Source organism: Dermatophagoides farinae, chromosome 9, assembly GCF_024713945.1.
Source record: "Dermatophagoides farinae isolate YC_2012a chromosome 9, ASM2471394v1, whole genome shotgun sequence".
Taxonomy (NCBI): Eukaryota; Metazoa; Arthropoda; class Arachnida; order Sarcoptiformes; family Pyroglyphidae; genus Dermatophagoides; species Dermatophagoides farinae.
In genome coordinates, this window is record NC_134685.1 from 1,102,406 (window position 1) to 1,130,147 (window position 27,742).

At 30.5% G+C, this 27,742-nt stretch overlaps 2 protein-coding genes and 1 long non-coding RNA gene across 9 annotated transcripts; 2 read left to right on the forward strand and 1 right to left on the reverse strand.

Annotated features, from left to right (window-relative positions):
- On the forward strand, positions 1-3,984 carry PolrMT (mitochondrial RNA polymerase). The gene is made up of 3 exons (XM_047061277.2): positions 1-2,329; positions 2,393-3,292; positions 3,358-3,984. Exons 1-3 carry the CDS (start codon positions 110-112, stop codon positions 3,760-3,762), a joined length of 3,525 nt encoding a protein of 1,174 aa, XP_046917233.2. The 5' UTR covers positions 1-109; the 3' UTR covers positions 3,763-3,984.
- On the reverse strand, positions 3,859-27,589 carry LOC124497613 (cell adhesion molecule Dscam1-like). 7 transcript variants are annotated; one of them, XM_075734346.1, is made up of 10 exons: positions 27,548-27,589; positions 27,435-27,485; positions 26,113-26,201; positions 25,679-26,014; positions 24,400-25,224; positions 8,703-9,056; positions 8,232-8,531; positions 5,897-8,140; positions 5,373-5,816; positions 3,859-5,297 (listed from the first exon to the last, which is right to left on the reverse strand). In XM_075734346.1, exons 5-10 carry the CDS (start codon positions 24,629-24,631, stop codon positions 5,050-5,052), a joined length of 3,822 nt encoding a protein of 1,273 aa, XP_075590461.1. In that variant the 5' UTR covers positions 24,632-25,224; positions 25,679-26,014; positions 26,113-26,201; positions 27,435-27,485; positions 27,548-27,589; the 3' UTR covers positions 3,859-5,049. The 7 variants fall into 7 exon arrangements, with proteins under 7 accessions (XP_075590461.1, XP_075590464.1, XP_075590463.1 ...); XM_075734349.1 differs by lacking the exons at positions 25,679-26,014; positions 27,435-27,485; positions 27,548-27,589 and adding an exon at positions 26,443-26,563 and having other exon boundaries at positions 5,373-5,813; positions 26,113-26,366; XM_075734348.1 differs by lacking the exons at positions 25,679-26,014; positions 26,113-26,201; positions 27,548-27,589 and having other exon boundaries at positions 24,400-24,923; positions 27,115-27,498.
- On the forward strand, positions 9,215-13,173 carry LOC142597824 (uncharacterized). The gene is made up of 3 exons (XR_012832431.1): positions 9,215-9,425; positions 9,528-10,394; positions 12,200-13,173. It is a non-coding gene; the product is annotated as an uncharacterized LOC142597824 (long non-coding RNA).
- Positions 27,590-27,742: the final 153 nt, after the last annotated feature.

Below are 27,742 nucleotides of genomic sequence, written 5' to 3' on the forward strand. Positions count from 1 at the left end.
AAGAAATCATATGAAGGTTGTTTGTGTTTATGTAACACACACACAAAATTTCCATGCTGGTTTGTGATTTATGGTTTATCCTGGACAGAGAAAAATGTGACATAAAAAAATGTTTGCAAAATTCATAAATGTTCAACATTCGAATCATATTGCCAAACAAATTCTTCAAAATGGCCACCTTATAAATCGTACAGTGCAATCATCATCACAAAGTCGAACGAATCTTCGTGTTTTAAAACTATTGGATGATATACAGAATCAAAAATATAATCAAAAAAATAAAAAAACAAAAGTGAAAAAATCTGATACATTGAAAAATGTAATTGAAAAGAAATTCAACAACAACAACAACAAGACGAAGAATGATGATAAAAAGAATTCGATCGCCATGGAAACAATTGCTATTCGAAGCTGTGATAATTTGGCCAAGATGAATAATAATTATGTTGATGATGATGTGAATAAATCGATTGATATATTTGAAGAATTAGGTTTAAATAATGTAGATAATCTTATTGAAAATGGTGCCTATAATTGGCGTGATATGGATGAAGATTATGAAATCTATGAAGATGCATTTATGACAAAGAAAAATTTACTTAGCTTCATTCATGTTTGCCTTTATAATGATCAATTATCGGAAGTACATTCATTTCTAATGGAATTTGTTGATAAATTTTCCAATTCATTATCATCCACTGATATTGCTACCTGTTGTGAATTATTGATCAAAGGAATGGCACGTAAAGGTAGTGCTGATAATGTTCATGATTTAATTACATTTATTAGTGATAAATTAAAATTGAAACCAAGTATTCATTCATATGAATGTTATTTGTTAGCATTATGTAAACAAATCAATAATGTTGACAATCAAGATGCATTGAATTTTATAATTGAAGATATGAAACGAAATGGTCTAAATCCTGATTATCTACTTCAAAGACCGATTTTAAATTCCAAAGAAGTGAAAATGATTCGTACATTTTTAATGGAAAATGGTGGCCATCAAAAATTCCATAAATTCTATCATCCCAGACGATACAATAATCAACTAGTCGAAAAATTATTACAAACTGAACAAAAATATTATGATCCATTCGAAGGTATTGATCTATCACGATTGGATGAATATGTGGAACAACAATTCAACATTGAAATGAATTCAATGGTCAAAGTGGAACCAATCGAAGCACGATTCCATGATTCAGATCAATCAAAATCGGAAACATTTTATAAAGAATTAATAACAAAACTTGAAAATGATTGGCAACAATCGTTATTGATTTCATATCAAAATTATCTTAAAAATTTAAAACAAAAACATAAACGTTTGAGTGGAATTCCATTCATTCATTATATGACCATATTGGAACCAGAAATCTATGTAAATGTAATGTTGGAAGAAATACGAAAATGTGCCTCATTCAGTGAACATTATTCACCATTTTCTGGTCAATTATTCGAAGCATTAGGCAGAAAAGTAATGCAACAATATCTATTACGTTCAAATATGATTGATGGAACTATAGATGATTTTAAAGAATGTTATAAACAATATGTAAAATATACATTGGATCCAGAAATGATTTGTCAATATAATCCAAGAGAATATTGGCAACATTTAATCGAAAATGGTTATCATTATCATTTTGATGAAACAAAATATTGGCCAAATAATGTATTGAAAGAAATTGGTAAAGATTTATATGAAATTATAACATCGGAAGCAAAATTCAATTCAGATATTTTAAATATGGATGAATTGCAGCCATATTCTATTCAACCGGTGATTTCGTTTTTCTATAAAAAACATGAAACAGTCAAAACAAAAAAAGAAGTACGTGTAAATCCATTGTTGATAAAAATCTATGAAGGTGCTGGTTCAGATATCTATTTTGAATCGGAACGTTTACCAATGTTATGTCCACCTGTACCATGGATTAATGTAAATTTTGGTGGTAATCTTCTTGTTCATAATTTTCTTGTTCGTCTTCCATTGTATTATCCAAAACATCATCTAAAACGAACACCGATTCAACAATTGTATCCAACTTTTGATTCATTGAATGCATTGTCATTATGTCCATGGAAAATTAATGATCGTATTCTTGATGTTGCTATCGATGTATTTAAAAACAATGGTAATATTGATCTTGATATACCGGTATCATTATCATATTTTGGTCCATTACCACGATCATCATGTGAAATGTCACGCAAAGAACGTGCTGTAATCTATTATAAACGTAAATTGCAGAAAAAAGAACAGGCAGAAATGTATAGCCTTTGGGTGGATTGTCTTTACAAATTATCCATTGGAAATTCTGTAAGTTTTTGGATATTTCTTTTTTGATTTGAATTCAATATCTGTTTTTTTTCTTTTATTTAGTTACGTAATAAATATTTTTGGTTTCCCATCAATACGGATTTCCGTAGCCGTGTATATCCAATTCCACCGAATTTCAATCATCTTGGTAATGATTTATCTCGAGCTTTGTTATTGTTTGGCAAAGGAAAACCATTAGGTGAAAAAGGTTTACAATGGCTCAAAATTCATCTAATTAATTTGACTGGTTTGAAAAAAAGATGTTCAGTAAAAGAACGTCTTGAATATGCTGATGAAATTATCGATCTAATAATGGATAGTGCAGATAATCCTTTGAATGGTCAAAAATGGTGGATGTCAAGCGATGAAAAATGGCAAACACTTGCATGTTGTATTGAATTGACCAATGCATTACGTAGTCCGGATCCACATGCCTATGTTAGTCATATGCCAATCCATCAGGATGGTTCATGTAATGGTCTACAACATTATGCAGCACTTGGTCGTGATATTCTTGGTGCTAAATCTGTCAATTTAAGTCCAAGTGAATATCCACAAGATGTCTATAGTGATGTTGCCGCATTAGTCGAAGCTGAAATTGAAAAAGATTCTGCTAATGGTGTTGAAATTGCCAATATTGTTAAAGGTTTTATAACACGTAAAATAGTCAAACAAACTGTGATGACCTATGTATATGGTGTAACAAAATATGGGGCCAAATTACAAGTACTTAAACGATTGAAAGAAGATTCACATTTTCCTGAATCACATAAAGTCACGGCATCGGTATATATTTCGGAAAAAATATTATTCTCCATACGAAAAATGTTTACACAGACACGAATCATTCAGGAATGGCTTACCGATTGTGCACAAATTATTTCAACTGATTATAATTCCACTGTTGAATGGATCACTCCACTTGGCTTTCCAGTCATTCAATCATATTACAAAAATCGACGGGTATGTTTTTGTTGTTGTTGTTGTAGTTTATTCATTTTTAATTATGGATTTTTTTCCCCATATAGAAAAATACACCAACCATACTCATACCGAATGTAATGAAACAAAAGAATGCTTTTCCTGCCAATTTTATTCATTCATTAGATTCAAGTCATATGATGTTAACATCATTAGAATGTCATCGTCATGGAATGACATTTTCATCCGTACATGATTGTTATTGGACACATGCATCAGAAATTGATCAGATGAACTATTTTTGTCGAAAACAATTTGTTGCATTACATAGTGAACCAATATTGGATAATTTGGCACGATTTTTACGAAAAAAATTAGAACTTTATGATAAGAATCATAAAAGATTTTCGGCCGAATATGATGAACTAATCAATCAGGTGGTTGATCGTCGTATACCGAAAGGAGAATTTGAATTGAATTCAGTAATGGATTCTGTATATTTTTTCAGCTAAACAACAACAACAACAACAACAACAAAAAACAGCTGAAATCAACGAATACATTATATATACCCTACTTATGAACAATTTATTAGTTGTCAAATAAACTTTTAGTTATAATAATAAAATATTTTTTTTATTTTTTATTGTTATTATACAAACTAGAAAAATTCATTCACGAATAAAATAAGAAGAAAAATAAAGCAAAATAAAAAAAAATGATGATGTTATCAATTCATGTTTTGAATTCATTTTTTTTCATTATCTTCTGTATCTGTACATAGAGCAGCAGCAGCAGCCAAAAAGGACAATGATTTGCAGCATGTAAGTCGTAAATCAAATGATGATAATAATAATAATATGGTCAAATAAGGCACGAATAAACCGAAAAGAACAAAAAAAAAAAAAATAAAATTTGAATAATTGAATTGTAAAATTTGAGATCGTTTTTTTTTCGTTATCCATATTGTTCCGTTTTGATCATTATCATCGCCATCATCATCATCATCATTTTGTCCAACAACAACAACAACAACAACAACAAAAAGATGATGATAATGATACACGAATAAAATTTCAAATTGATAATTTGTCGCTATATTCATTCATTCAATTTAGATTTATGAATTGAATTGAATGAATGAAATAAAAAATTGCTTGATGTCAATGTGTGTGATTGTTGTTGTTGTTGTCGTGAATGTTTGCGAGATGATAAACAAGAAGAAAAATAATCTGATAAATAATGATAATTCTGTACATAAAAAAATGTCATTTTGATGATTGATGGGGGTGGGGGTTGGTGGTGGTGAAGGATTTGATTGTGGTAACATGAAATGATGATGATGATGATGACCGTATTAAAAAAAATGGTTGAAAAAATTATTTACAACAGGAAATGAAATTGACAACCAACAAAGGATAGTGGGTGATCATATCAACAAACAAGAAAAAAAAAATAAAAGAAAAAAATAAGCAACTTTAAAAATGGTCGTAGTGTGTGTGGTCATCTTTATCATCATCATCAACATCGAAATATGATTCAATCAACAGGTCGGTCAACTAGGTTATATTCACATGACTGAAATGACCGATTGATGATAATCGTTTCTTTGAAAAAAGATTTGATGGTCATTTTTTTTTATCTTGAGCAATAATGATGATGATGATGAAGATGTCTTGTTTTGTCATTGTGTCATACGAATGTATGTTAGTATGTCTGATGTGTGATTGTGTGCGTGTAATGAGCGGCGAAAAAAAAATCGATGATTCATTTTTCTGAATTTGGTATAGAGGTTTTGGTTAAACAATAATTTCATTCATGACTCGAGACCTTTGTGATGAATAATCCATTTCATCATCATAGGATAAATGACCACCACCATCTGGACCACCACCACCGCCACCACCAGAATTCAGATGATTATTATGACCATTAAGAATATTATCTTGTGTGGACATTGTATCCATTATCATTGATCCACCACCATATGGTGTTTGTCCAATATTTGCATGTTGTATGCTCATTTCATCATAATAGGTTGGCATATCTATATAGTAAAAGGGTAAAAAAAAAATTATTAATTCAATATAGTAAAATTGATGAACAATAAAAAAAAACTTACTCATTTTATTATGGCCCATTCTACCATCAACATCATCCATTTGTTGATAACCAGGTGATTGATAATAAGATGAATATGAATTAATATATGCAGTGGCTGGATCAATCAATTGATGATGATGATTATTCATCAAATTATTATAGCCACCACCACCAGCACCACCATTATAATTATTCATATCTGAATCTGTAACCGTTTCATGCATCATATTGGATTTCATTGAATTCCAAAATTCAGTTTGGCCAGTTTCATTACTACCATTTGGACTTGGATCACTATTTGGTCCATCACCAGTAAGATAATAATTTTGTGATTGATGATTATGATTATGATTATGATGATGATGTTGATGTGGATGTGGATGATGATTATTATATGTTGAACCATATATTCCTGATGATAATTTACTAAGATTAGCATTATCCATATCAGACATTAAACCTGCTAATACAATCAGTGATTGAAATGAAAAAAAAAATAAATAACAATTTTACAGGTTTTTTTTCAAAAAAAAAAAAACAAACCTTTGTTATCATGTGAACTGAAAAAATTTTGAGCCATTTGTTTTGTTGATTGTCGTTCAGTTGACGTATCAGATTCAAAATCTTTCTTTTCGGATTTTTCTCTTTTCTTCCAACAACAACATAATATAATAAAAAATGCTACAACAGCACAGATTGTTGAAACGATAATCACACCGAATAAATGATCAGTAGATGATGTTTTTGTTTCGCGAGTAAACGATGAATCCATTTTGACAAGATGTTCATAGCCACACCATGATTCATTGCTTTGTAAACAAAGTATTACACGTATGTCGGTGATTGGATCCGATGTTGATTTAAGATAAACATTCTCTAAATCAGACAATACTTGGACTTTGGTTAACGGTGTCCATTGATCTTTATTTTCGCTTCGAACTTCAATTTTAGCCACTAAACGTAGACTAACATCATTCGGATCGACACGGAATACCAATATATTACGTTCACGATCATATGATGAATCATAAGCACTGGGCATATCTTTCAGATTTACTTTAGTCACCACTTTTAATGGATCAGAATAGTGGCTATATCCTCTAGGATTGACAGCCAATACACGAAATTGATATTCATGTCTTGATTCAAGTGATGTAATTTTACATGGATTCAATGATCGACATGATTCATTTCTACTTCGTTCACCATCAACATAGTTGACAACAAATTCTGTATTCGCGAATCCACCATTAAAACCTTCTAACCATCTCAGTGTAACAGAATCGGCTACAACTTCCAAAACTTCTAATTGAATCGGTGTTTCTGGTGCTGATTTTTTTACCAATTTAATGATTGTACGTTCATCATCATCACCGACAGAATTATATGCTCGACATGTATAATCACCATAATCAGATTCTTTCGTATTACGAATCGATAATGATCCAACATGAATATCATCCGGTAATTCTGTACTATTTGTTTGATAACGTTCATTAAAATAATTATCCAACATTTTTCCACTAAAAAACCATTCAAATTTAGGCATAGGATATGCAGACATTTTACATTGTAATACGGCAGTTTCACCAACATCGAATGCAACACGATTATACGTATGACGTAATACTGGTGTATGTTCCACACGTAATACCGTTTCAGATTTGACTGGTTCACCAATACCATTGTTAAAATGGCAAGCATAAATTCCACGATCATTAGCCGTTAATGTATTGGCTCCTTTTCGAGCCATTGCTTCAAAATGTAATGTTGTTTGTACAGTTTTTACATCAGCATCTTCATTTTGTTCTTTGTTTTCGATACGAAATTCACTATGATCTGGATTGATTTCTACATCATTATGTGTCCATATTACATTAGGACGAGGTTTACCACGACCAATACATGTTAATTTAAAATTCGTAGCACCTTCTTTCACAATGAATTGTGGTTTCATCGAGATTGTCATCTGTGCCGGTTCGTTCACCGATAGATAAACCGAACCGATCATACCTTTACCGATCGAATTGAATGGCTGACAAAAATATCGACCTTCATGGCTAACATGTACGGCAATAAATGTATAGTTTGGACGGCTACCCAGTTCTTGTTGTTCTTGGCCTTCTTTCCACCAACGATATTCAGGAATTGGATAACCAGGTGGACTGGCGCCACAACTTAATGTAAATGATTTACCAGCCACAGCAACCGGATTGGTTGGATAGATTTCTGCTTTTCCTGGTTTATGTTTAATTTGAATTTTGACAGTTGCATTGCTTGTCTTTTCAATACCGGTCATAGCGCCCGATGGTTTGATAGTTGTTGTTGCCGAACAAACATAATTACCGGCATCGTTTGGTGTAATTGAATTTAATGATAAGATGGCACCATTCTTTTTATAGAACGGATCATTCTCTTTATACCATACTATTGAATGTGGTTTAGGATTCGAAATGACATTACATTTAATATTAACATTTTCACCAGTTGTTGCTTCTTTAAATGATAATAAACTAATCTGTGGACCATGTAATACGATCAATTCTAATGATTTATTTGATGGCTGTCCACCGATTCCATTATCAGCAATACAATCATACATTCCTGAATCTTCAGGCTTAACACGAAGTATAGTATGGTTATTTGTATTGGCCAATACCATACCATTTTTCATCCATCTTATTGAACGAACAGGAGGATTAGCTTCCACCTGGCAATTCATTTCAGCATTACCATCATTAGGAACATTTAGAGGATTATATGGACCAACAGTAATACGTGGTTTATCTGTCAATAAAAAAAAACATTCGACGTCAATTTGTTGTTTTTTATTACAAACAAACAAACAAAAAAACTAAATTAGATTGTCGACACTTACAATGAACAGTGAGTGAAACAAATGATTCCAATTTACGTTCCTGTGGTGTAGCACGATTCCAGACGGTACATTTATAGATAGCACGATCATGATCTAAAGATGGATCAATGATCAATGTATTTATTGTAGGTCGACTACGTGTACCGCCATAATACATTTGGCCATCAAGAAGTTTACCATCACGAAACCATTGGATCACTGGATCTGGTGAGCCACCTTCACTTGAACAATTTAAACGAAATTTTTCACCTTCACGCGCAATTGGATTGTTTGGTGTGATGATCGGTGGTCCAGGCGGAACTATTAATTTTCGTTTGGTGGGTGATTCAATTATCGGCAGTAAATGATGATGATGATGATGATGATGGTGAGGTGAGATAGGGAAAAAAAGATAAATAAATATGTAGTTTAGTAGGTAAAAAAAAATCAAGTCGAGTGATGGGAAAAAAAACAATATTTTTTTTTTCTTACTTAAAATCGTGACCATATAGCTACGGCTTTTAACTTCGGCACCATTACCAGCTTCTTTTATTTTACATTCAAATTGTCCATTGTCACGATCATATTGTGCTTTTTTGATGATCAGATCATAGATACCTTCATCGGTATTATATTCAATTAAATAATCAATTTCTAATGGATTTTCATTGATGGCCACAGGATCAGTTTTAAGATGATTCTTTCGATGCCAATAGAATATTAATTTATTGGAATTTAGATCCAAAAGACGTGGATTATAACGACAATCTAATCGTATGGTTTCACCTTCAAGTGCATCTTTTGTGATTAAAGCTGATGATTGATCATCTGATCGACATTCATTTACTATATAGGAGAAAAAAAATAATGAAAAATTTAGTAATTATGTTAATCAACAACAACAACAACAACAAAAAATAGAAAAAAAACAAACAAAAACGAACGAAAAAAATTAGACTTGAGAAATATCAATCGAGATCAATTTGCTAATCTATGATCTAGAAATGGACAAAATTATTATTATCATCATTAATAATTTTGGCCAAATTATGAAACAAACAAACAAAACAAACAACAAAATTTTTCGTTCAAAGATAAATTGCCAATCTAGCCATTTAATCATTGTTGTTGTTGTTGTTCAGCTTTGTTCAGTTAAACAACAGGTTGATCAAAATATATAGAAATATTGATTAAATTTTATGATAAACAGCATTTGTGAGTGTGTATAATAATGATCCGGTCAAATAGAATATAATTACCGGTGAAAATAATGATCAAATGTTTATTTTTTTTTGTTTTTTTTTTGTTTGTCAATAGGGTCAATGTACAAAAATCCGTTTATTGTGTGTTGTTCATGTGGTTAAAATAGAGTCAAATATTCGAATACATACATTCGAATTCGTTTGTGCTGAAATCATCATCATCACGCTTTCAAGGTTTATTTTTCACATCAAATCATTGTCGGATTTGAAAATTTTAAAATTTAAAATTTGTGTGTTTTATTGATTTTCTCTCTCTCTTTCTCTCACCTACCTTGAGGCGATTAACATCTCCATACAATACATCATCAATACATCGAAATGAAATGAAATAATAAATGTTTGTGTTTGCAGTAAAATGAAAGTTTGACAAGTTCGTGGAAAAAGTAAAAAAAAAATCACAACAATTTTTTTTTAACAAGTGTATAATTTGTCTGTATGTGTTGGTCGGACGCGGTCAAACTATCGATCAATCAATCGGATTTGTTATTTGTCCGGCACAAACAAACATTGAAAAACTAATAATAATTTTTCAGTTCATCATCAACAACGGCTCATTTTGACAGTTTTTTTTCGATTGAAAAAAAATTTTTAATTTTTGAAAAAAAACTTTTCCTTCTAATCATCATCATCATCATCAACATTCGAATATGTACACAAAATGATTGGATGGACACACGAATCATCCAGATAACTAGAATAACTACGAAAAAAAACAAACCATCATTCTAATCATTCAACATCAAAAAAAAAAATCAAAGTTCAGTTAAATACGGCTGTCAGTCAAACAAACAAACGAAAAAAAAATGTTCATATTATGAAGATGAAGAAGATTCTTGTTTGTTTTTATTTTCAAACAAACTAATCATCATCAACATTTGAAAGACAACAGCAGCAGCGAAAAAAAATCGACAAATCAAAAAAGGTAAAGGTAACAAAGGTGGTGATGGTGCGAATTTGATGATGAGGATGCTTCACAAATTATGAGAGAGGGAGAGAGAAAAAAAAGGTCAAATATGCCAATGGCCAAGGTCTTTCGAACAAACAACAAAAACAAAAACAAAAACCAAATCAACAAGGTTGGGTACCTTTTTTTCATCATCATCATCATCATAGTCATCATTTGGCGCACCATGATGATGATCATCATCAAGCCCAGAACTAAGAACCACCCGCCATTTGATGATGATTGTGTATATGTTAGTGGATCTCAACCAAAAAAAAACATATGCTGTACGTGAATTTGAAAAATTAGCAACAGAAAAAAAACAGGTGAGGCCACCAGTCTAAAGTGAAGACTAAGACTACGACAACGAGATGGCTATGAACGATTCGATTTTGATGAAGATCGACCCCGTGGGCAACATATAGATATAGGTATGGCAGCTGTTTTCCATAGGTTTACCATCAATTTGGTCTTCAATAATAAAAAAACAAAATAAATATGACAGGAGAAGGGGGTGTGGATTGTATTTTTATTTTCGAATTTCTTTCTTTCAGACTTTTTTTCTTGGGTTCACAAGAAAAGGCGAAAGAGAGAGAGAGAGAGAGAGAGAGGAATGAAATTTTCGTTTTGTTTTGTTTTGTTTCCTTTGACAAGCGAACCAAATACACGATAGATAGTGAAGCAAAAAAAAAAATCTTCACCTTGTTTGCAGGGCTTTTTTTATTTTATTTTTTATTTTTCAAAAGAAAAAAAATGATTCCAAATCGAATCGAATCGAATCGAATTGAATCAACGAGCCTGAAATGATGATGATGATGACAAGCGAAGAAAATTTTTATACGAATCAACCAGCCATCTCAATATTCATTCTCATACGAATTTCAAACAACAACAACAACAAAAAAAAACAAATCAGATCAAAGATTTCGAATTCCAAAATTAGAAATGAAAATAAATTGAAAATGTCAACCCATATAGAGTTAGAACAAGTTTCAATAATAATAAATTGAATGAATGAATAGATTATTAATCGATTTTCGATCAACCAACTGACCGGTGGACCGGCTGACTAACTACACTGACCACCAAAAATCACCCTTTTTTCGATTAAATTTGTAATCAGATCAAATCGATGAATGTCCGAACAGATTGATCATCATCATCATCATCATCAATGAAAATATCAGCTTTTTTCGAAAAAAAACATCGTATTAATCAAATAGATCAGATTCAGAAATTGATGATCAAGTTAATCACCAACAACAGAAACACAATCAATGTTATATATGTAATGAGAAAAAAAATAACTGATTGATTTGATTTGAGTCGCCAACAGTCGCTGCTGCTGTTGTTGTCCATTTTGTTTTTCCATTTTTTTTAGGTGACCAAGTCATTTGGGAAAAAAGAGTTTTCAGTGTTTTCTATTTTCATTAGTGTTGCTGTTGTTTTTTTTTTGTTTTGTTTGTGGTTGGTTTGTAGATCATCAGCAATGATGATGATTCTAAATATAGCCACTACACACACACACACACACATATAACCATAAAATGTGTGACACATCGTTGATGATAATGATGGCCAATGGCTATATTTATATATACAATAGTGTGTTGTGGTGAATAAATAATTTAATGAACTGACCACTGACCATTGAACGATAATGATGATGATGATGAGCGAATCAGCAACAATTTACCCTACATATAAAAGACCGACAATTTTTTTTTTTTTGGAATTCAAGTCAAGTCTTTATTATTATTTTTTTTTTTTTTTTTTTTTGACAGACTTGAAACTGGATGACTATCAATGATGATGATGATGATTGGCTCGAAAATGAACAACCGATATACATACATAGAGACAGGTTTCAAGTATTTGTTTATATGGCCCCTTCAGAAAGGAAAAACAACAACAACAACAACATTTGGATTGCACCAAAACTTCGATGATCAAAGTTATATAGAATGATGTGAACGAAAAAAAAACTTGATGATAATTTTCATGGTCAGTTTTCAGTTCATCTCACATTGGTTGGATTGGAGAAAAAAAAACCTGCCACTTTAAATCAACATTCATATTTGACAGTTGTTGTTCAGTCCTCAATCTTCAGGTCTCATCATCATCATCTTTCGATTCGTTCAAGTTGTTGGTCATCACCATCAACAACAACAACCACCACAACAACAACCACAACAACAACAATTTCAAATTCAGATGATGGACATTTTTCCATGGAATGTTTTTTTTTTCATCTTTAAAAATTTATTTTTTTTCTGGTATTGAAAAAAAAAATTTAAAATGATCTCATATCGCACATATGGATGGATACATCTTTGCATTTTTTTTCTATTCGTCTTATTCACTCATTCATTCATTTAAATTATCAATCATAATCATCAGTAGAAAGAAACACTAACCACATCCTGGCCACATTATCATCATCATCATCATCATTATCATCTTGATGAACAATAAATGACCATAATAATAACTAAAAAATTTAAATTCTAAATTCTTCATGGTCAAATGCCAACATAAAACTACAACAATAATAATAACCCGTCCTTTTTTTCTTGGATTTTATTTTACATCCTGTGCCATCATCAAAAAAAAACCTCACCCCTTAATTGATGAAATTGGAAATGGATACGAATTGCTCCAATTAGTAGAGGATGAAACACCCCTTAATCTCATCAATTCATGAAATAAAAAAAAAATAGCCAAGACATTCGCTCATTATCATCATCATCATTATCAACAACATTGGTTGAATCCATAATAGCTATAGATTTTGTTGTTGTTGGCCAATTTTCATTATCCTTTTCTTCTCTCTCTCTCTCTCTTTGTCGTTTTTCAGATTTAAAATGAATTGAGCATTTGAATTGAATTGAATTTTGACCTGTTATTCACTGTTCAAGTGGTGGTGGTGGTGGTGGAACACACCTTGGAAATGGAGTTTTTTTTCCTTTCCACATTCATTCATATATATAACAGTTGATTATATTATTAGTATGAAAAAAAACCAAGAAAAAAAAATTCAAATATGGGGAGGTGCGGCACACACACATACTGATGTATAATATGATGGCCGGTTATATGAATGCTGAAAAATAAAAATTAAACCAAAAAAAAAAAAACACTGAAACATTTACACAATGATTATTATTTAGTCAAGGTATGATTATTATGATGATGATGATAATCATCATTATCATCATCATAATTATCATTATCAACGGAATTTTTTTTGGTTAATGTTGGCCAATTACAAGATTTGTTATTTGGTTTGACAAGGGTCCAAGCCAAATAAAAAAAAAAAAAAAATCGATTCTCACGTTGTCTGTGTGTGTGTGTGCGCGCCGTTCTTTCATCGATATTGAATCAATCGACCATTTCGAATATATATTTGTTTGATCAAGAGAAAAAAAAATGACAAGTTTTTTTTTTTGCTATCTCGTTGTTACTCAAATGTTACACATTTATGGCAAAAAAAAAAAAAAAATACGAAAAAAAAATTAAGGTGCGCCCTGACTTTTTCTTCTTCTACTGACATAATACATTAATATATAACATCCACATTTGCCATTCAATTTTGGATTGAGAATCGAATTAAAGATCAACGATATTAAACGTATGTGTGTGTGTGTGTATGCCTCTTCTCTTTTTTTCCTATCATCTCACATCATCATCATCATCGTCATTATTCTTTATAAATAAGGATCAGGTTTTCATCCTGGTCATATTGAATGATATGATCTATGTGAAATAGAATGATTCATCATTGATGATGATGATGATGATGATGATTGATTCATATTTTGTAGAAATAAATAATCGATTCAATCAATTTCAATCAAATTTTTTCTCCATATGGATTCAAATTTCAATGGTCATTCATATATTCAATGTTCAAGGAAATCGATACAATCTATCTTTTTTGTTGTTGTTGTTGTTGTACCTTGATTCCTGAGAATGTTATTTTTTTTGAAGGAAAAAAAAATTCTAGTGAAATTTTTTCGTTTTTTTTTCAAGGTGTGCACGCATACACACACACACACATTCGCAAAACAATCTTTCTGGTCTTGTTCGCGCGTTTCATCTATATGATCATCGTCAAAATTTTTTTTTTTTTTTTTTTGATGGTCGATCTGATGATGATTATATATGAAGGAAAAAAATATATTTCTACTACTCTTGCACCCTACATAACAGAACGAATCACAGCCATACTTTAAATTTTAGTTTTAGCTTGATTTTTTTTTTGTTCTTCGATGATATCATGGTCGTCAGTATATACAGTCAATGATCATGGCAATTCAAAAATTCAAGCTGAGATTCAAAGTTTTTTTTTGACGATGACGACGACGAAGACGACAACGATGATGATGATGATAATAATAATGATGGCTTGACTTGGCTAGGCAATTTAATTCGGTTTACCCAACAGCAACAACAACGACAACGATTTGGCCATTTACAATGTGTGCGTGTGTTTTTCTTCTTGGCCAAAGATCAACGTAAAACTTATTTTTTTTATACTGTACGCATAAAACATTCATGATTCAAACAACAACAACAACGATAACTGGAAGAAGAAGTTGAATGAAACCAGTGAAAAAAAATCGTTAACATTGCTAGGCAAGGCAATATAAAGTATGTATGTACAGCAACATTATTGAATTGAAAACCTATGGGCAATCAATTCATATACAGGTAGGTTAGGTTTTCATTCTACTTTGCCATGTTGTTGTTGTTGTTGTTGTCGTTGATGATGATGATGATGATGATGGGTAAGTCTAAGTTTACCTCGATATCTTTCTAACCTTACACAACATGCATGGGGAAGAAGAAAAGATCAGATTATTTTGTTTGTGAGTGTGTGTGTGTGTATGTGCTGAGGGTATTTCTTTTTCTTTTTTTTCAAACATGTTCACGGTCGTCGAATTTGATGATCAAGCGGAGGGAGGAAGGTGGTGGTGGTGGTTGTTGTGATTGTGGTGGGTAGCAATTTTTTTTGCCTACCTGTTACTTTAGTGTCTCTATGAGTTCATTTTTTTTTTTTTTTTTTTGACTGCTATTGCCTCGAATGGTTTTTTTCTTATTTCTCATTTCATTCAAAAAGGTAAAGGTTAGGTTATTTTTCTGTACGTACAGGTATATAAATTTTCATTTTATTTCACATGGCAAACACCACAGAAAAAAACAAACAGGGAAAAAATATCAAATTGAATGAGAAAATGAACAAAAAAAAGGAAAAGGAAAGAACAAAAAAAAGGTCATGTCATTTATGTACAGGACAGTTTGAAACGAATCAGAAAAGAACTAAACCGAATTCGATTTATTATAAACGTTCGATTTTTGATTTATAAGGTCATCATCATCATCATCATCATCAACGTTTTCATTTTTTTTCCAAATGAAAATTTCGATAGATTGGATTTACATTGTAACAAACACACACAACACACAAACATAACAGGTAATTGTTTGATAAATAGAAAAAAAAACTTCTAATTTTCATTCATTCATTCATTCATCTATTTTTCAAACACTGTACGAATAGTTGATTCGATTTCGTCGTCGTCGTCACCGAATGATGGATTTTGTTGTTGTTGTTGTTGTTGTTTGTTCACAATCGAATGGATAATAAATGTTTTTTTTTTGCATTGGATGAATAGGATTCGATAGTGAAGATTTGGGCTGATCCATTTGGAACACAACAACAACAACAAAATAAAAAGGCCAATGATGTCAAACGATTATGATGATGATGATGATGATGATGCCGGCTATTTGTACTCAATATTTCTTGATATGTACATATGGATTAATGAAAAAATTGATTGATCGATTTTGATCCATATTGGCCATATATTTTTATTTTATTATTATTGAAGGATTAATAATCCCACCAACAACTTATTCAAATTATGAATAATGATTGTGCATGTGTGTGTGTGTGTGTTTTTTTTCTTTCGTTAAACCTTGATCCACATCCGCATCCATATCTTCAACATCATTTGCATAAAGATTTTCAAAGACAATCATCATCATCATTATTAATTCATCATCAAAATCGATTGATATGATGAATATTTACAAAAAAAAATTTCTTGACAAACTTGTAACAAAAAAAAAACTGACGGAATAAATGACAAGAGAAAAACAAAAAAAAAAATGGAAAAATGATCGACGACGACGACGACAACAATAAACGACCACTATGGTGATAGATGGTGAACAAAAAAAAAAAAAAAAAATACCACATACCTATATATACACAACACAGATAACGTTTACTCCACCTTTTCATTCAAAGAGTTTTCCATTTGAAATGGGGGGAAAAAATATCAATGTGGGTGTGTTGCAAAATTTTCATTCATTCATTCATTCATTGCATAGGTGTTGCCATCAAATATGTATGTATATTTTGTTGACCATAATTGATTATCTTATTCATTGATCAAAAAAAAAAAATTTCAAAAAAAATTCATAATTTTTGATTTATTATGGAAACATTTTTCATTTCTGTTTTTTTTTTTTTGGTGATCCAATTTGGATCATTTTTTTCCACTCTGTGCAAACAGAGACACAAACAATCATCTGGAATACCTGTGTGAAGCTGTCTATATGTTGCAATGAATTACACACACACACACACACACATTATTCATGTGTGAATCATCAAATAAAAACATTGAACAAAAAGATAATTTGGATAGGAAATGAAATTTGAAGAATCAAGAGTAAAAATGTGGAAAACAAAAAAAAAACCTGCTTGTGTGTGTGTGTGTGTGGATGTGTTATGTGAATGTTTAAACAAAAAGTAAAGAATTAAGAAACAACAACAACAACAAACGAAATTCATCATTCATGTCCATCAACTTTTTTTTGTGTGCATGTATTGTAAATGTGACATTGGGAACAAGATTTTTGACTGTGTGTGTGTGTGTAAGTGTGTGTGGACACAAATGTCACACAGACACATACAGCATAAAAAATTATGATGGACACAAACAACAAAAAAAAGTATAGTAAAAAGATTGAGAGAAATGAAAAAGATGGATAACCAAGATTGTCACCAATAAAGCCATAACTATCATCATCATCATCATAATCATCAAGATTTTCATACACAAGTTTTATGTATGATGATCATCATGATGATGATGATGGCAAATGGTCAAGGTTTGACAATTTTCTTTCTCTTATTCTATAAAAAAAAAATTTTCGCATTAATTCATGGCTGTTTTTTTTTCTATTTCTAATTTCATTTCATATATGATGATGATGATGATGATAATACCATATATATGTAATACAATGATGATAATAATAATAATAATTTATTATAGAACAGGTTCTGCAGAAGTGAATATAAATAAAGAAAAAAGAAATGGCAATAATCCAAATCAAGCCAATATGTGGTTTTTTTTTCTCTCGTTGACCAGGCCAGAGAGAAAAATCATTTTAACATTGAAATAGGATTAGTTCATAATATATTTGAAATGAAAGAAAATTGAATATCGAGAAATAAAAAAAAAAAAAAATAAAGCAATGTGCAGGCAAAGAAAGAAAGAGAGAAATCAAGCAAAAAAAAATCGATCAATTCAAAATAACAAAAAAAAGACCCTGAGTGAAAATACCCTACAATTCATTTTCAATTTTTTTTTTTTTTTTTTTGATTGAAAAATATTCAAATTATGATAGTACAAAAAAAAGTGCGAGAATGAGGAGCAGGAGGGATGGTATTCATCATTATCATCTAGTAATAATAATGATGATAATTATTATTATTATGAGAATTGCCAAAATGACGACGACGAAGAAGATTGAAAAAGATGAGATGGGCAAATGGTCATCGCCATCGCCATCATCATCAACCTACACTAGCCATCATCAAACATCATTATCGAAGAATCGCGAGCAATTCGAATGGTAAAAGAAGAATCGAAGAAAAAAAAACAACGAAAGCCAAGTAATAATGAAGAGAAAAGCGAAATGTTCAGAAACAATAATAATGACACTATCGACCTTGGACATTCCAGCAAAAAAAAAAAAAAGAAAAAGCATCGAAAATTGAAAATTGAACGAAAAGAAAAATGAAAAACAAAAAATAAATTAGCCAAAAGTAAAAAAAAACAACAGAACAGAACAGCAAAACACTATGTGTGTGCGTGTTTGTGACATGAATATTTCTGAATGTAATGAATGAAGAATAATTTTAAACCACATGGCCATCATGCATACACGCGAAAAAAAATGAGAGAAAAAAAATTCACAGACACACAATAGAAAGGAAAAGGAGGAAGTTAAGCTAAGGTCAAAAAAAAACATGAAAATGAAATTTCAATATTCATCGATATTCATTATCGATATCGATTTGATGATGATCCACAACAATAATAATAATAATATTGGGTGTTTGTTTGTGTATACATGTAACAATAACACATTGGATTGGATTGAAATCAAAAATGAATGAAAAATGACAAAAAAAAATTTAAATGAATCCATCGATAATGATGACAAATGGCCATATCATTATGATCATCACATCATCATCATTATATTGTTATAAAGCAGAAAAAAAATCGACAGACACACATACATACACACACACACACACGCATACAAATACATCATTCAGTTATTAACAGAAAAAACAGATAAAAAAATGATGATAAACAACAACAACAACAACAACAACAATTTGGAAAAATAAATGACAAAACACAATGAAAATAAGTCATCATCATCATCATCTTGATATTATAGGAAATGTGATACCTTTCTCTCTCTCTCTCTCCATCCATTCTTTTTCAAATCATCGAATTTAAATTTTTTTTTTATTTCTCATTCAATATAACAAAAGAAAACGGCAATCCGGCAACGATGCTGAATACTGAATATGATCATCATCATCATCATCCATTGCGTGTTTGTACGAGTTTTCGTTTGTGGAAAAAAAATATGTGGATCACATATATTTGTATATTTAAGGATTGTTGTTGTTGTTGATGAAATGAAAATGAAAATGGATAGATTTTCAAAAAAAAAAAAATGTTACACATCATTCGATCATCATCATCAACAATCATCATCATTTGTAATAATAACCGAAATTGAGAATCCGACAGGTCGATATATCTATAACATACACATATACACATAACATGAGTCTTATTTATGGTATCATCATTATCATCATCATCTTGATGATGATCAATGAATGAAATGGAAAAGTTGGTCAAAATCAAAAAAAATATGAGAAAAAAAAGTGAATGGGAATAATAATAATTGTCTACGTCAATACAAGATTAGTGAGTGAAGAAATAGAAAAAAAAACGAAACACAAATAAAAATATATACACTAGAAAATGTTCGTGATTGTCCAATCAAGCGCATCCAGGTCGGATAATAATTCTATTCCAAAGGAAGAAAGAGAAAGAAAGAAAAAATAACGAAAATTCGATCGAAATGAAGAAAAAAAAGACACCGGTCATCATCATCATCATCAACATTGATTTCGTTGTGGATGGATGGTCATAGATTTCTTGTTTTTTTTTGTTGTTTGTTGTTCTCAATAGCAGAGAAAAAAAAATCATTACCATCGTGATGATCGAATGTTTTCAATGTGTGTGTGTGTGTGTTTGACCAAATTGAATGAGAATCAAATATGATGATGATGATGATCGGGTATTTTAAAGCTTGAACAATCAACCCGGGTATTCAATATACAAACACACACATGCACACGTTTATTAATTGGTAATTCGATAGCTTTTTTGTTTTTTTTTTGTCTAAATTTAGTTTCATTTCATTTGATATTTTTTTTCAAATGAATTGAATGTATGCGTGTGTATTGTTCAAAATCGGATATTGGAATTTTCATTTTTTGTTTGAAAAAAAAGTAATCAAAAACAAAAGCCTATGATGATGGATCAAAATCATCATGAAATTAATTTTTGATCATAATCATAAGATTCATGAATTTTAAATATCGAAAAAAGAAATATGACGAGGTTATTGAGTATTCAATCAATTCAATTTCAAAAATTTTTCATCATCCAAATATGGAACACCTCGAGCACACACACACACAAAAAAAAGTAAACTTTGAACTAGATAGAAAAAAAATCTGTGACATTTTTTCATCTTAATGAATTAAATGCCATATATATTGGATGATGATGATAATAATCATCATCATTAATGGCGACGATCATGGATCATCAACACGGCATCCAATTTTTTGTTCTAGATTTTCAAATTTTTCAATTTGGATTTTGGTTTTTTTTGCTGTTTCGTTTGAAAATCATTTTCCAAAATGGGATCATTTCATCATCATCATAGGATGATTGGATGACATTTTAATTTCATGTCACTTGTTTTTTTTTGGAGTGAATTTTTTTTTAACGATACTCATCACCTTTTTTTTCACCATTTCAAGGATTTCATATAATTAACATCATCATCCATTCATCAGTACACACATCATTTTTAATGTGGTTTTTTTTTCACAATTTCTTTTTCTATACGAAAAAAAACAGATAAAAAAAGCAAAATTATGATCTTTATAAAATGTCAACGATTATTATGATTATGGCAATGATGACAACAACAACAACAGAAAAAAAATGTCAAATGTGAAATACATACATTCAAATTGGAAAATTTAAATCTCTCTCTCTCTAGAGAGAGAAAAAACAACGAGAGTTATGAGACATGACTTTTGAAAAAAAAATTTTTTCCAATTTCTTTAAAATATAAATCTAGCAGACTTTAGCACCATCATCATCATCAACATCATTCTCACCCTTCATCAAAGATGTGTGAAGAATCACAAGCCAGATAGGAAAAAGATATGGGGGTCGGTCATTTAAATGAATAAATGCTGTACAGCAAGCAGCCACAGGTGTGTATGTGTGTGTGTGTGTGTAGGCATCTTCATCAGATGAAAATTTAAATGAAAAATTTTTTTTTCACATTGACCATTTAAAGCAACGCACACACACACACACACATCCACCTCTTCATTCTTTTTTGGTTTTGGTTGTTTTTTTTTTGCAAAATTTTTCATCTCTTAAATCACTTCCACAGTCAACATTTGATTATATAATCACCAAAGTCTAATCTCAAAATCATTAAAGAAAAAAAAATAGTGAGCTATATTGGCTAAAGCAGCAGCAGCAGCAGCCATCATTCATTCACAAAGAAAGACAAAAATGAAACAAGAAGAAAAAAATTCAAACGAAATGACAACAACAACAACAACAAAAAAACAACAAAGTCGACCACATAAATCAACCACATAATGTGGCCAAAATTGAAGATACTGGTTTAGAAAAAAAAATGGCCAATTCGCTTTGATTATTTTCTCTATTCTCGGATAAATTCGACATTTATTTGACAAATTCATTCCGACAAATCAAATCAAAAAAAAAAAAATCAAAATCAAATATTAATCCACACCTGTTGCTGTTAGGGGTCATACCACCACAAACTCTATATGAATATAACTACTACGTGTGTCTACACACACACACACACAAAAAACATCGATGGATTGGACCAAAAAAAAATTCCCAATTTTATACTCAACAATCAAGGCCGCCTACTGAGTGTTTGAATCAAGACAAAAAAAAAAAAAAAAGATTCAAAAATGAAATATTTCATTCTGTGTATCTAAATGCCAAGCCTATGTTATAGAGAGAGGATTGCCATCACTAAATAACATCATCATCATAGAAATAAAAAAATTATTATTAGCTCGCGCGAGCAAAGCGATCAAGTATTTTTTTTTTGTTTTCTTTTTCAAATGAAACAAAAACAAAACAAAGCGAAAAAAAAGAATGACAAGATAATTTTTCATTTCATTTTTTTTTGTTCTTTGAATCATAATAATAATAATATAATAATGATAAACTACTTTTTTTTCTATTCTCAGTAATACAACAACAACAACAACAACAGAAACTATTTCAAGAGATGACCATTTTGTATTTTCAAGGAATTTTTCTTATTATTATTCAATGAGAGGATTTTATGGATTATTAGCCATAAAGAATATGACTTGATAATATACAATTCAATACTGTACTACTATATACATGTAACAGTGGAACAAATTATGATTATATATAAAGAAAAATGATGATGACAGACACTGGACATGACAAAGCATTGAAAAATTATTCAAAAAAAAAAAAGAAAAAAAAGATATAAAAGAAACAAAACAAAAAACAGGACAAAATATAGAACACAAACTGTTTCATTGTTATGTGTGGATGATGATTTTTTTTCTTAAACAAAAAGAGAAACATATTAAAATCATAAACGGATCAAACAAACACTAGATGATGATGATGATAAGATGTGTGTGGTAATGATGACCATTTTCATTCATTTTTAATTTGTTAAAAATTTAAATTTTTTTTTTTTGAAGATGATAATAAAATGGACAAGAATAGAAAGACAGACAAACGTATAGAGAGAGAGAGATGGGCGACAAATGACAAACCATCTACTTCTTAGTTTATAACCTCAAAAGCTGTTGATTAATGGAAAGAATAGAATAGAAAAGATTTATTACTGGACATTGTTGTCAATGTGAATGTTGGCTTTTTTTTTTTTTTTTTTTTTTTTTTTTTTTGTTTTGGATCGTTGATTACAAAAAAAATGTTGATGATGATGATGATGATGATAAAATCAATTAAGCATATTCAAATTTGCAAATAGACGTTATTTACGAATACATACACCATCAACAGGTTAAAATTGTTGTTCACGAATATATCCGTTATTGTTTTCGAAATCGATTGTTTCAGAAAGAAAGAAAAAAAAATTTTATTTGCAAAATCGTTTCTTTGGTGACAAATCTGATTGTCACATGAATGAATGATTGGTTGGTTGGTTGATTGATTGATTGATCGATTGCTACATAAGAATTTGATTTTTGTTTTTTTGCCAGCAAACAAACATTCTCATGTTTAATAGTGAAACAGAGAGAGAGAGAGAGAGAGAAAAAAAAATCAATTTTTGACCCAAAAAAAACTTTTTTTTTTACAAAATAATCATCGATTATTCGTTTATGGTCGGACGATCAGCAAAAAAAAAGATTCATAAAAAGAAACCTGCAATTATGATCGACCAAAAAAAACCGCCATTGATGATGATGATGATGATCACAAGAGGATTACATTTCCAAATGGAAGTTTTTTTTTGTTTTTTATTTTATTGTAAAAATCTTTTTGAATCCATGACCACGACGGCCGATCATCATCATCATCATCATCGTTGTAGCCAAAGAAAAAGAAGAAGGTGAAGACGAAAAAAAAAATGATCATGTCTTTGCACAAGTCATTCGAATGATTTACTCTTATTCGGCCATAACATTATCTTTTGGTTTTAGTCGTCACCGTATTATTGCTTGAAAATTGCTTGTTGTTGTTGTTGGTTTGGTAAAAAATTTTTTTAAAATTGGCCACATACACACCACACACACACACACACATTCTCCAGCAAGTCAACCAACCGAAAATCCAAAGAGACACCAAACCAGCAACAACAACAACAACAAGAAATCTTATTTATCAAAGACAGATGTGCTTGATTGGTTATCGCTAAAAAAAAATGGTCAATGGTCTGAATGGATAGATTGATCCACATCGACATTTTTAAAGTATCAAATTCATTTCATTCAACAACGAATAGGAAAACAAAATGGTAAAAGTTTTGTAGAAAAAAATTAATTTCATCGTTTTCTCCAAAAATTCTCATAAATTAAATAATTCTAAACAAAAACAGCAAAAATACAAGATTTGTAGTACAATAAAAATGAAAAGCAAAAAACGAAAAAACAAATATCACGTTAACGTGATGATGATCATCATCATGGAAGGATTCAAATAAAAACCATGATGTGTGATATAAAAATTTGGAACAAATGAAAAAAAAATTGAATTTGAATAATAAAACTAACCTAAAATCAACAACAGTAGTAGTAATAATAAAGATGATGATAATGATGATGATATTATTTTCATTGTTGAATTATATGATGATGATGATGACGACGACGATAACCTCGTTGTTCTTGTTAATGAAAACGATGATGATTTTAGTTTTGTAAAAAAATGATGATGATCAAACGACCATGAATTTGTTGTCTTCATCGTCGTAGTCGTTATCGTTGAATTATTCATTAAAAACATGTTGATAAAATTGAATTTTTCAAAAAAACAAAACCAAAAAAAAAAACAATTTGGAGCAAATCACACACCAAATTAATCAATAAAGGCCATTCAAAAAAAAATCGAGGCCCAAAAAATTGATTTGTTTGACTATTACTATTTTTTTGATTATTTTGTTGGTTGTTGAATAAAAAAAAACAAACAAACAAACAAATCAGGATGTTATTTATAGAATGATCTCTGTTGTATAGATTGGAATTTTTGTTTTATGTCGTTTTTGTTGTTGTCAATGACATTTGAAGCTATTAAATATCTGTTGTGTGGTGTTATGATGATGATGATTATGATGATAATTATATTAATTGGATGAAAAAATGCCGATATTTTGATGGCAAATGATCATTATTATTATTATTATAAGGGCAATAACGAATGGCATACACACACATATACACATACACAATATCATGACATATTCATCGGATGGAATGACAGCAAAACAAACAAAATAGAAAAAAAACAATGATTTGATGAACACGTGGACAACAACAACAACAACAAAAACACAAATCAATTGAATTGATTCGTGAAATAAAAAAAAATGAAGAAAGAATCTAGAATTGAAAAATTAAAAGAATTTTTTAGAAAAATGGTGATAATAACAAACACTTTTGAAGCGATGCAAAATAAAAACGGCCGTGAATCAACAGGTTGGTGTATCAATCAACAGGTAGATTCAATTCTCACGCACATACACACACACACACACACACACATGCTGCATACAAGCATACACATGCATACTTTCATACAGCAGGTAAAAGCAATTTGCTAAATACTTTTTTTTCATAAATCTTTGTATAGTGTATGTTTGTAATGAACGATACGATCCACAATCATGGACTGACTGACTGACTATGAATTTCTTGTTCGTCATACACACACACACAAACACAGAGAAACTTAGCTTGTTGCTTTGATTTGATGATGATGATGATGAAGGCAACAAAGCTCACCACTTCTTTTTCTCCCTATCCTCTTGTTGTTGTTGTTGTAGTGTTCTCTTACCGGTTTTTCTATTCATCCTGTTTCTTCAAGTTTTACCACCACCACCACCACTATTACCACAACTATGGTCCCAACTGAAAACGATCCAATGCAATATTAATTCGTTGCAAAATGATGTTTTTGTTTTTGTTTTATTTCAAGCCAGGTTTTCTTTCTGTTGATGATTATCCATAAGAATTATGGCAGCTTATACAATTCAATATTTTCATATGAATTGGATTTCGACAGTAAAAATAATCATGATGATGATGGTGGGTAGTGGTGGTGGTGGTGGTTGAACATGGGTAATAATTCTTTTCGAAAGAAAGTTTCATGCAGGTAACCAGAAAAAATGAGCTTTGTTCGTGCGTGTGTGTGTGTGTGCACATATATGCATGTATAATGTGAATTCAAATGAAAATAAAAAAAATTCAATTCAAAGTTTCAAAGCTTACCTATAGCTACAAGGTTTTTGATCACGCGAAATGTTGAAAACTTTTCTAGTTGATAATGGTGGTGAGTTTCTTCGGCTTTCCCAAATAACCTAACAGCAAGTTTAAAAAAAAATGAAAAAGGGTCCCGTTTTTTTTATTCATTTTTTTCTTTTCTTTTTGAATTGATCAATGAATGAATGAATGAATGAACATCAAACACGAGTGCTGCAGCATTGCAGCAGCCAAGAGACGATAGGCTTTAAAAAGTTTCTATTCTGTTCAAAAAAAAAAAAAATAAAAATATCGGGTTTTAGTTTTAGTTTTGAGCTTTTGAGTCATTCATCTACTTACCCCCTTTATTCATTCATTCATTCATTCATCAACGGTCTAAGGGTAACCAAATAACAACAACAACAACCACTTGTTGTTATTATGGCCATGTTATCTCAGCCATTAAATCGAAAGCTATCCCTCCCCATTCCCAAACAACAACAACAACCATACGTATCGGTAATTTGTCGAAGGTCAAGTAAAGAAAAAAAAATGAAACCATGCCATCGGCTGCAATCTTTAACACCAGATGATGTCGACCTTCGAATAGATTTATGTTATCAAAAAAAAACCTATTGGTCTCAATATAAGGGCAGATTGCATTTGCAGTATTTTTGATTTTCTTGGATCTGCTTTTTCATGTCTCTATACTATATTTTGAGGGTGGTTAACGGCTGGTAGATGGGCCAAACATTAATAAAAAAAAATGAATAAAAATAGAAAAAGTCCAAAGTATCACCGAGACCAGCTGTCGTGTTCTTTCAAGTTTTTTTTTCTTTTCTGGTCACCTTCTTGAGATTCAATACAATACAAAGAAGTTCATATTTCAGATTGAGTTGTATGTGTATACTAATCAAATTCATTTTAACATTTAGAGAGGAAAAAAAAGATCTTTCCAACTGATGCAATGATTGATTGATTGATTGATGGATGGATGGATGGATACACGATAGAATGATCGATGGATCTTACTTGGTACTTTACGATTTTCGCATCCTCGATATAAATATAAACACTTGTTGTTGTTGTTGTTGTTGTTGCTTCATTAAGTATTGGTATATGACTGAATCAATCGATTTTGAACATGCACATTTTTTTTCTTATTACATGTCTTTTGTCTTCATCTTCAAGTTCTTCTTCCTTATGTTACATGTTGTTGCTTGTGTGTGTGTGTGTGTGTAGCTAGCTATATCTATTCGTATCGAATTCAAAATTGAATGAATGAATAAATGAAAGAATCGATCAATGATCGTGATCGATTCAACATTAATTTTCATTTTATTTCATTTTACCACTTGAATGATGATGATGATGTTCAGGTGGGATTTCAAAAAAACTTTTCTCTACAAAAAAAAAAAATTTTCAAATCAAACGGCAATAAACAATTCAAACAAAGTGAACGAACCTTTATATGTTATATGCTGTTGTCTGTGTGTGTGTGTGTGTGTTTGAAATTCAAATATAAAAAGAAGAAGAAGAGGATTGACATAAGTCACACACACACACACACACACACACACACACACATAGAAAAAGCATCAAATGTACAGTAAAATGAAAAAAAACTTGACTTGTCCGATGATCATCATCTTGAGATCTT